The following is a 12301-nucleotide window of genomic DNA, read 5'->3' on the forward strand; positions in this document are numbered from 1 at the left end:
AAACCAACAACAAATAAAAAAAAAAAAAAAAAAAAAAAAAATACACAATTAAATAATAAGAAAAATTTTAAAGATAATTAATAAGAATAAATTGTTTATCTATAATGAAACAGATAAAAAAAAAGTTTGAGAATTGTGATACGAATGAAAACATTCCTTCATTGTATGGAAATGCAACTAACATTTATAATCAATCACTCAATGATGAATATATGGAATGCGAACCTGAGAATATAATGACAGAAGAATGCAATACACCTAAGTTTGAAACTGTAGATGTAAATGGAAAGAAAATACACATAAAAATACAAAAAAATTGTGATTTAGAAAATAAGAGAAATATTAAATCAGGAAAAAAAAGCAAATCTTTTATTAAGAATATAGTAAAGAAAATGGAAAATATATATAAAAGTGGATTATATAATAAAAAAAATAATAAATTATTATTTGATTCACATTCTGCAATTTTTCCAAATGAATATTTAAATGTTGAACCTACTAATAATGTATTATATAGACGCAGAACCCCAAATGAAACATTACTGAGAAGTGATTTTAATGGTATTAATTTAAAACCATTTGTTAGGTTTAAAAGTGTTGGGAATTTAGATAATCGAATGAAAAATAAAGCAATTATAAAAATTTCTAATCTAAATCCATCTATAAAATATTACAATAATATGGAACATAATTATTTTAATCCAACAAATTTAAATACATCAAATCATATAAGTGATAATAATCTAAAGAAAAATGATAGATATAGTAAAAATAGTAAGTGCATTTATAATGATATTAATAATTCGAATAATAAAAGAAATAGAAAAACACTTTCCTATAATAGAAATGGAATGTGTATTAGAAGAAATACAATGTATGATCCTTTTTATGAAAATAATACAAAAAATATGAAATATAATGAACCTTATTTGAATAGTTGTAATTCTTATAATTTACATAACTTGAAAAAAAGTTCTAATTCTGATGAAAAAACCAATAAAATAAGTCTCAAAATAAGCAATAACCAACTAAATAAAGAAAAAAATTTAGACAAATGTTCACGTGAAATTAATAGCAGTAATAATAGAAATTCATTTTGTGATGATAATATGAGTTCTTTTAATAAAGAAAAAATACAAGAAAATGATTTTCCTAATCAGGATAAAAAATTAAGAACAAGAATATCTATACCTTTAAGTAATTATAGAAATAATATAGAACACAGTAAAGAAAATATTCATAATTCAAACTTTAATAATGACAATTTTATGAAAATTAAACAGGATGTAAATGGAAATAATTTTTGTTATGATGATAATAATATGAATAATAGCTTTCAGGAAAATCATAATAATTACAGAGGAGTAAATTATTATCATCCTAATGATGAAAACCAAAATAAAAATTTTACTTCAGATAAAAAAAATTCACAAATTGTATATAATAAGAATAATACAAAAGATTACTATAATTCAATGAAAAAAGATAATATTATAAAATGCAAATATAATGACAAAAATTGTATATATAATGAAAAAAGGGAAAATAAAAGTAATTCTTCAATTAATCTTAAAGAAAAAGAAAATAATATATCAAAAGATAGCATAAAAGAAAATAACTTAAGCATCGATGAAAATAGGAAAGAATTATATTTATCAGAAGTTGATGATCAAATTAGTAATAACAGCTTTGATAACTATAAAAAATGTTTTAATCAAAAACATTTGAGGAAATTACGTAAACCTTCAAACTCTAGAGAACAATTAGAAAATAATAATTTTAGCAAAAAGAGCAATATGGAAAATTGTAAAATTAATAAATCATATCTACAACTAGAAGATGAAAAAAGGAGCAGATTAAATAATTCTAATAAAAATAGAAGCAATATGAAGATTATAAAAAAAAGTTTTTCAGATGAAACAAAATCATCTAACAAAAAAATAGTCCTATATGATGATATGAATATCTATAGAAATTTAAATAATGACTTATGTTATGGAATAATAAAAGACATTAATTCAAAGGAAGATAGTGAAAATTATATATTCGATAAAAGGAATTTGAATGATAAAAATTGCTCTGATAGTATTTATAAAGAATCTTCTATTTGTAATAATTCACTGCAAAATAGAAAAAAGTATGGAAACTTGAAAACCACAACTATAGTTTCAGACAGTAAAAGATTAATTAAGGATAGAAAAAATAGAAGTGAGAATTCAGAGAAAAGTATAAGTAAAAATTCTAAGATATATAATTATCATAAAAAAAAATCCAAAAATGGTGATTTAGAACATCATTTTAATTCAAATGAAAAAAATTCAGAGAATTATAATATTTTAGAAAATAGTATGAATGATAAATACAACTTATCTGATATAAATCATAGCAAAGATAGTGAAAAAAATTATGGAATTTCTCAAGTTTTGGGGAAAAATAAAAGACATTATTGTGACTCAAAACAAGCAAAATTAAATAAAATATACCAAAATGGATTATTAGAAATAGAAGATAAAAAAAGTAGAAGTAGAATGAATTCCTCAAAACATAAAAATGAATATCATAACAATAATGAAATAACTAACTATAAATCAAGAAAAAGCAGAAACAAAAGTTCATTAAAAAATATGTCAAATAATATAATATCCCTAAAAAATAAAGGTAGTTATAGCAGTGAGAATGATTACAACAACTACAATTATTCAAATAGTGAAATAGACAAAAGAAATATATATTTAAAAAGAAATTCAAAAGTTAATACACATTTAATGAATATGAAAAAAAACAGTAGTAAAAGATCAAAAAGTGAGTATTCTTACGATTTAAAAACAAAAAAAGACAATGAATATTTTTCTAGTAGTATTATTAATATTTCTGATGATCAAATTGATATAAGTAGTGATTACTGCCAAACAAGTTCCAACTCACTTGAAAAAAAGAGATCAAATATTGAAAAATTATCAAATAGAGAAAAGAAATTAAAGGATAGTAACGAATATTATAAAAAACTATCAAATGAATCACTTTATGGGCACTGTAAATGTTCTTCAAAAAAAGGAACAAATATTTTGCATAAGTTTAAATATAGAGGAATAGAAGATGAAAGAAGTAGAATGATGAATGAAAATAAGAAAAATATTAGCTATTTAAATAGTATCAAAAAAGGTAAGATTATATGTTCTTCATGTGATGATTTTGTAGAAGAAGGAAAAAGTGACATATCGTTAGAAAATTGTTCACAAAGAAAAATTAAAGGAATAAATAACTTACCTTATAATTTTTTGAAGGAAGAGAGTATGAAACTTTCAAAAGGACTTTCAAATAGTTTAACTGATAAAAATTATGAAAAAATTAAAAAATCAAAAACTACTTATCCAAAAAGAGAAATTATGGAAAGAAATTTATCTACCTCCTCAAAAAAATATAAAGTTAGATCTAATATTAATGATATGAAAGTACAAGGTAGTCTCTACCCTATAGAAAAATCAGAAACAAAAAAAATAATTAAAACAAAAAGTTCTGTAGCATATAGTGAAGATAGTAATTCTTGTAATTACTCAAAACTAGGTAAAGTAAATTCTAAATATAATCATAATACAAAAAATACATTTTCAAAGCAAAAAAGAGAAAGAAATAGTAGACAATTAAGTCATGAGCACAAATCTGAAAGTAATACTGATTTCATTAATGATTTTGAAATAAAATCACAAAATCAAAAAGTTTTTCAAAATTTATCAAACCATAATTATCCCAGAAAAGATAACAAAGATGAGGTAGTAAAATCTTTTGATTCTCAGAAAAATAATGATATATTAAAAAAAAGAACTTTGTCGAAAAATTCTCAAAGAACCCAATATAAAAAACATTTGAATGATAGTGATTATGACACAGAAGAGTGTAATGACAACAATTACAATATATATAAAAATATTATTTATAAAAAAAGAGGTAATTCTATAAATTCCAAAAATATCTTATCCAATTCAAATCAATATAAAAAGAATAATATAGGAAGTGATGTTTTTTATTCGAAAAATTTAATGAAAATGAAAAAAAGTAATTCCTTTGATAAAGAAAGTCTTTATGAAAATAAAAAACATAATAACAGAAATGATGAAAAATCTAAAAGTAAAATACTCTTATATAATTCTTATTCTTATAAAGGAAAACCGCTTAAAATGGAAAATGAAGATGAAATTAATCAAAATGATAGAAAAAAACATAGTAATAATTCTTTTAATGAAAATTTAAATACAAAAAGAAGTTCATCCCATAAATATAGCATTCATTCAAGAAATTTAAGAAGTAACTTAAATGAAATGCTTAGTTCTAGAAAGGGTACATCTAAATTAAGTAAAAATTTAAATGATATATCTGAAAGTGGTTTAAATTTAAAAAAACCAACCATAATAAAAAGTGACAATGATAATTGCACACATGAAAACTTTCATAATACACTAGATAGAAGACATAGTCATATAAAAGAAATAGATAATGAAAATATAATTGAAGAAAATTCTGATCATGAACATCATAATACTTGTAAAAATTCCTTTGTAGGAAGCAAGCATTCATCAGAAAAAATAATAAAAACCTATTCATTCAATAATAGTAATTCCACTGCACAATCAAAAAATTATAACAAGAATTTTAGTAAATATTGTATAAATGATAATATTAGTAATAACTCAAATAAGAATTCCAATTATACTAATATAAATGATGATAAAGCAGTATATGATAGAAATATTTATAATAACTCCTATGTAAAAGAAAATACAGTTAGAAAAAAAAAATTTAACAATAGTAGAACCAAAAGTAGAAAAAAAAGCAATTCCTATACTTCTGAAATTGATAACGAAAGCAATAATAGTATAAAATCAAAAGAAAATGAAATTAATAATAACATATATATAAATACATGTGAGATTTATAAATATAGCACAAAGAATAAACCAGATAGTTTTATGAAAGAAAAATCGAGAAGTTCAAAAGCATCAGATTCATTTCGTGATAAAGGGAATTTCAACGAGAGAAAAAGTTTTTCAAAATTAAAAAATAAATCAAATAAAATGTATGAATTTACAAATAGTAGAGGTACATATAATAATGATGTTTATAAACCAACGTCTCATGTAAGAGAATCAAAAGAAGTCTATGGGTTTATGAGTAATAAAAAAAGCGAACATAATAGTACAAGTGAAGATAAAAATATATATGAAGAAAAATGGAATGATAATACAAAAAGGGAATATTCTTATTTAAAAAATATTAATCAATCATTAACTTCATTTCCAGAAGATTGTAGTTCACAGAAAACCATTAAAACGAAATATTTAAAAAATGAAAATTATGATAATGAAGAAGATGATAAAGCGTTATACAAAGGAAATAAAAAAATTCGTAATTCTTTCTATGGAATACATAGTAATTTAAACGAAGAAATATCTTTTCTAAATAAAAGAAATGAATCTTCAACAAATTTATCAAATGATAAAAATACTACTGAATCAACATATGTAAATAAAAAAAAACACATTAAAGTGGATGATTTTCTAAAAAAAAGCAACAATTTATCAAATAAAGAAGAAAATTTTCAAAAAATAGATAGAAAGATATTTCAAAAGGACGAAACTAATTCTAGAGTAAGTAGAAAAAAGAAAAATTATTTTAGTAATAATTATGATAGTACAAGTAATTTAAATAGTGATTATAATAATTTCCAAAATAATTATAATTGGCATAATAATAAAAATGATGGTATTAAAGGAAATGATAAATCATTCCATGATAATGTTAACTATTTTAATAGATCTGAGAGAAGTAAATCATATAATATTCAAGAAGGTAAAAATAATTATATAAAAAATGTAATAAATGAAAATAATAGTCCTCTAAATTCTTTCATTAAATCAGGTCAAAGATCAAGCGAAAATCACCATATTCTTCCAGCTAAAAATAAAAACAAAATATATGAATTTAATGATAAATTTAATTATAGTTCATTTTCAAAAAATAATAATGAATATGAAAGTTCAGCAAATTGTAAGAGCTCCCTTAGTAAAAGGTTTTTAAGTGAGAACTGTAAAAAAAAAGTGAAAGACATTAATAATTGTAGAAGTAATGAATTTTTGTATTCAAAAAGTGATTCAGAACACAATTTCAACTTATTTTATGTAGAAAAATTATCATATAAAAAAGATCTGAATTCTGTGTTACCAAAAATGATAGATACAAAAAAAAATAGAAATCTTAAATATAACAAAATAAATCCAGAAATTGATAGTTTAAATAAAATTACGTCAAATAAAAGAAATGATCATTTAAACTACAAATATAAAAGTATGGAAAACTTTAAAAATGATAATATGAAAGAAAAAATATATGAAGATAATAATGATAATATTTCCAAATATACAAGAAATGAAAATAATGGAAATCTAGTTATCGTTTATAATGACTCAAATAAAGATGAAAATCCAGTACTTCAAGAAAGTATAAAGATAGATGACCAGAGAGAAATGTATAGGAACAAAATGAATCAAAAAATTGATTATTCCGATGATATCAATTCAGAAGAATCAAGAAGTTTTTATTTAAAAAAAAATAATATTTCTGAAAGGAATAACAATTATTCAAAAATTTATACTAATTGTGAGAATACAAGTACAACTAGAAATTCAAGGAAAAATAATACATTTGAAAATAAGAATAAAAGTAATTCAAAGTATAGTACGAATTTTAATATAGATGAAGAAAATACATTATCAAAAACAATAAAAAATAGAAATAATAGTAAAATAAATAATAATTGTAATTTTTCAAAAATGGGAAATAGTAACCAAATAAAAACAAATATTCATAATTATTCTACTACTCCTATTGAATATAATTATAGTGTAAATTCTAAGAAAAATGAAGGATTAAATAATCATACTTCTAAATCCAATACAGAAAGTATTTACAATAATGGAGAGCATATTAATAATGAGAATGAAACGTTATCAAATAATTTTTATTTTTATAAAAAAAATTCTTCAAACAAAAATGATATTAATTCAGAATTGGTATATACAAATTCTTTAAATAAGTCAACAAAAAACTTGAATTCAAAAAAAAATATTTCAAAAGGATTGAGTGATAATCATAATATATATACATATGATAACATTAGTAAAGAAGATAAATTTACGAAAAGCGGTTCAATAGGTAATAATAGGTTATCTGAAAAGCAGAAGAAAAATAACGAGCAATTTTTAAATAGTTATTCATGTATTTATGAAAAAGAAAAAAATTCAATACATAGTAAAAACTATAGCAAATTAACAAGTGAAGAAAGTAAAGGAATAAATTATATAAACTCAAATAAAAGTAATTTATTAAATAATGACATAATTCAAATAGAAGAAAATAAAAATCCAAGTCAAGTATTAAGTTATGGGGAAAATACAAATATAGAAAGTATTCATGGAAGTAATGAAAACAAAGAAAATAATACTGGAATCCAAACAAAAAGTAACACAAGTATAAACTTAAATGTATCAAAATTTCCTAAATTGGTAAATTTAAATGATTTAAAAACATTAAATGATGAAAATGTTATAAAAAGCAGTGTGAAATCAGAAAATCATAATTTATATGTTGTGGATAATTATAATAGTAAAAGATCACAAGGAAATTCTCTTAGTGGTGTTGTAGGTATAGAAAAGGCAAATGAATATATGAAGAGCCAATTAAATTACTATCTAGAAAATGATAATGAAAGAAATAAAAATCAAAAAACAAATTCACAAAATATAGAATCAAATATAAGTATTATAAAAAAAAATGATGTTTATAACGATAACATAGAAAACTCTGATATTCCATCTATATCAAATAATGGTATAAATGATTTTAAGAATAGTACATATGAGAATTTTAACAATGATAAAAAAAGTATAAATTTTTTATATGAAGAAGATTCAAAAATATCTATAAATAATTTAAATAAGATAAAAAGTGAAAGTAATGATAGTCAAGTTGTGAGTAAAACAAATTCCTTATTAAACAATAATGAAAACATAAATTCGTATGGTACATTGTATAATTTAAATGAAAATAATACAATAAATTACAAAAATGAAAATAATAATATTAATAATAGAATTTATAGTAATATTAACTACCCTAGAAATAGTAAAAATAATACCTATAATATGGCATTCACTCAAAATAGTGTGTCATCCGATAACAGTATTCCTATTAATAATAGTATACCTATTAATAATAGTATTCCTATTAATAATAGTATTCCTATTAATAATAGTATTCCAGTTAATAATAGTATTCCTATTACTAGTAGTATTCCTGTTAATAATAGTATTCCTGTTAATAATAGTATTCCTATTAATAATAGTATTCCTATCACTAGTAGTATTCCTGTTAATAATAGTATTCCTATCACTAGTAGTATTCCTGTTAATAATAGTATTCCTATTACTAGTAGTATTCCTGTTAATAATAGTATTCCCTTTAATAATAGTATTCCTATTAATAATAGTATTCCTATTAATAATAGTATTCCTATTAATAATAGTATTCCTATTACTAGTCGTATTCCTGTTAATAATAGTATTCCCTTTAATAATAGTATTCCTTATAATAATAGTATGCCTATTAATAATAGTGTGTCATCTAATAATAGTATTCCTGTTAGCACCAGTGCACATGTTAATAATATTGTTTTTCCTCATACTTCATTAATAAATAATGAAATAGATAATTCTGTTTGTTTGAATGGAGGAGGAAATATAATCAAATATATTCATTCTAATGATAAAAAAAAAAGCAATTTGGATAATTCAGGAATAAGCATTTTAAGAAGTGATCAATTGAATAAAAATGATAACATCATCATTTATGATAGTTTAAATCATAATGGAATAACATCTAATAATGATTTAATTAATAAAACTAATAGTAGCAGTAATATAATAAATAAAAATATCGCTTATGGTAATATTATTAATCAAAAATCAATTATTTCTCAACCTATATGTAATAACAATTTAAATGATCAAAATATGACTGACAATCATTTAATAAATAATGGATCTTTAGGAAGAATGTATTGTGATAATAAAACATTTAGTACATTTAATATAAATAATCAAAACTTAAGTAATAATTTAATTAATCATAGTTTAAAAAATAATGGCATTAATAGTATTTTAGTGAATAGAAATATGAGTCATAACAGTGGTACTGACATTTCTTCAATTCATAATAGTTCTAATTGCAATAATATACATATGCAAAATATTTATAAAAATTCAGTTCCACATAGTCTAGATAAGCAAAATTCAATCAATTATAATATTACCAACTTAAATAATAATCATTTGCCTAATAATAATATTGACAATCAAAGTATATTCTACAATAGTAATAGAAAACCACTTGTAATTAATGGAAAAGATATGAATAGTCATCACTTAAATAATAATAATTCAATGAATAATATGAGTAATTATATTTTAAAAAATAATTGTTCATTGAGTAATATAAGTAACAAAAATATAACTAATGGTACTTTAGTAAATAATGATAATTTAATTAATAGTCGTCTAATGAATAATATGAATAATGTAGTTAGTCAAAATTTAATATATAATTCTTCAAATTATAAAATATAAATTATTTATATTCAAACTAAAAAACTAATTAAAATATATTAAAAAATGAATATTAATCTAACTAGTAAAAAGGAAATTCAAGAGATCCATTTTAAATTAACATATATTCACATTCACAAAAAAAAAAACTTTTAAATTGTACCTTTTGCTAAGTGTACATATATTAAATAACAATTTTAGTAGTATTATTCAAAAAACAATATTTTATATAATTATATTTTTCACCATAAAAAAAAAAAAAAAAAAAAAAAAAAAAAAAAAGGTATAAAATTTCCAATAAGATGTTCAAATTTAGGCCTTTTTATTTTTTAAAATATTTAAATATCAAATACGCAGTAATTTTAATTATTGTATATAAGTATAAAAAATTAGACAGATATTTAAAGTTATTAATAGTTATAATAAATCATTGATGATTATTATAAAAGGAAAATTTAAGTTGTAATTTCTGTAACTGTTTAAAATAATAATCTGAAAAAATTGTATTTTTTTATTATATAATTTCTTATTTATTTAAATTATTTCAATGAATAAATGGTTCTAAAAAATAAAAACATTTATTTTATTTTTTTTTTTTTTGTTAATTCAATTTTATCATCTGTTTTGTATTGTAAATTTAGATTTAATTATAAGTTTTAAAAAAAGAAAATAAAATAAATGAAAAAGTAAATAAATAAATAAAATAACAATTAATAATTAAATGAATAATAATTGTATATATATTTTTTTCAAATTTATTTAAATATTTATAATTCAACTATTTACCTATTTATTTTATTTTATATTTTTACCTTTATTTTGTTTGTATTCTAATAAGATACAAATGAAGAAGTGTTTTTAAAATTAAAAATTTTTTTTTTTTTTTTTTATCATTATTTTTGTTGGTTTTTATATTCCTATTACAATTATTTCTAAGTTTTATTTACAAAAAATTTTTTTTTTTTTTTTTTTTTTTTTTTTTTGTATCATTGATATAGACACATTTAAATTAAAAAAACATTTTTAATTTTAAAAAATTTTTTCAATTGCTACTAAAAAATTTGGTTTGTTAAAATAGTTTTTTTTTTTTTTTTTTTTTTAAAAAACAAATAAATACAGATGCACTTGGCATACTTATTTGTTTGAAAAACATGAAAATATATAAAATTATTCATACAATAACAAAAAAAATGAATTGGAGAATAAATAAAAAAAAAAATAAATGACTTAAATATATGGAAAATAATGTAAATGAGTAAATAAATGATGGATGTGTGTTTATATAAGGAAACTTTAATTAAAAAATATAATTTTATTGTATTTTATTTTGGAACAGGATTAAGCCATTGACCACCTTGACCATATGCTGATGCAACAACTTGAGCAACTTTTCTCTGTTTATGATTCATATAAATCATATACCAAGCTTTGTATCCTAAGTAAAATATTAAACCCATACCAAAAGGGTTTGCCCACCACCAATATCTATACTGATAACTATTATAAAAAAAAAAAAAAAAAAAAAACATTGAAAATTATATTTTTTTAAAAATATACTTCATACATAATTTAATAAATACAAAAACATATATATATATATATAAAAAAGTTCTTCAAAAATTAATTTTAAAACTTACACTCTAACAACTTGAGCTATTTGATTGTTAGTAAATTGAGCTACATCATTATATAAATGTGTTATTTGTTTATTTTTGTAGTTTATCCATAACTTCCTCCATGTTTTAGGATTTATGCCTCTACCCATCATTGCAATATAATTTTGTATATGAAAACCCATTTTCTTTAATATTTATATAAAATATATATATATAAAATTATTACTATTGTATTTTTTTTTTTTTTTTTTTTGTATTAAATAAATAAAAGAACTCTCTAAATTTTTCAGAAAATTTATAAATTTGTATTTTTATTTTAGTTCTTTTTTTTGTATTTTTTCAACAAAAGATAGAAAAAAAATTCTTATTAAACATGATTAAAGTGAAAATATGTAAGAAAAAGAATCACAATATTTATTAATATTATTAAAGTATTTTACTGTATATAATACAATTTTAATTTTTAAAAAAATTTTTTTTTTTAATAAAAATTATAAATGCATAAATATTTTTATAATGTAAATTTTAAAAATTATGAAAATAATGATTACAAAAAAAAAAAAAAAAAAAAAAAAAAAAAAAAATTAAAATCATATTTTTAAAAACTTTATTATTTTTTTTTTTATGAATTTTAAATGTAATAAGCATATGCTTAAATACACTTAAATTTTTGTTTTTATAATATTTTTTATGTTTTAATATTTAAACATAAGTAATTTTAAATAATATATTAAGAAATTTCTAATATAAAAAAAATATATATACATATATATATATATATATATATATATATATATATATATATATATATATATATATAAATACTTAAAAAAAATATGTAAACAAAATTTTACTATGTTAAGCGATTATTCCTAATATTATTCATCTCAAAATTTTTTAGAATCACTTAAATGATGTTAAAAACTCATATATATGGAAAATAATTTTTAATATTCATCTAAAAAAAAATTTTATTTTTATTATAAAAAAATAGGATTAAAAAATCAAATTATTTAGAAATTTGTTCTTGAG

At 19.5% G+C, this 12301-nt stretch overlaps 3 protein-coding genes across 3 annotated transcripts in view; 1 reads left to right on the forward strand and 2 right to left on the reverse strand.

The window, feature by feature from the left end:
• Nucleotides 1–104: 104 nt before the first annotated feature.
• Nucleotides 105–9674, forward strand: PGAL8A_00368600 (conserved Plasmodium protein, unknown function; the record flags this gene model as incomplete). The annotated part of the gene is made up of 1 exon (XM_028672744.1): nt 105–9674. One exon carries the CDS (start codon nt 105–107, stop codon nt 9672–9674), a length of 9570 nt encoding a protein of 3189 aa, XP_028529266.1.
• Nucleotides 9675–10975: 1301 nt separating this feature from the next.
• PGAL8A_00368700 (conserved Plasmodium protein, unknown function) lies at nt 10976–11451 on the reverse strand (the record flags this gene model as incomplete). Its single annotated transcript, XM_028672745.1, has 2 exons — nt 10976–11150; nt 11291–11451. The coding sequence occupies 2 exons, from the start codon at nt 11449–11451 to the stop codon at nt 10976–10978; spliced, it is 336 nt and encodes a 111-aa protein (XP_028529267.1).
• Nucleotides 11452–12278: 827 nt separating this feature from the next.
• PGAL8A_00368800 (conserved Plasmodium protein, unknown function) overlaps nt 12279–12301 on the reverse strand; it is a gene marked incomplete at both ends in the record, with an annotated part of 2939 nt that continues 2916 nt past the window's right edge. The window contains one exon of the mRNA XM_028672746.1: nt 12279–12301. This exon is cut by the window's right edge and continues 373 nt beyond it. Coding sequence (XP_028529268.1) covers nt 12279–12301 — 23 coding nt within the window.

Source organism: Plasmodium gallinaceum (genome assembly GCF_900005855.1).
Source record: "Plasmodium gallinaceum strain 8A genome assembly, contig: PGAL8A_v1_98, whole genome shotgun sequence".
In the NCBI taxonomy this organism is placed as follows: domain Eukaryota; phylum Apicomplexa; class Aconoidasida; order Haemosporida; family Plasmodiidae; genus Plasmodium; species Plasmodium gallinaceum.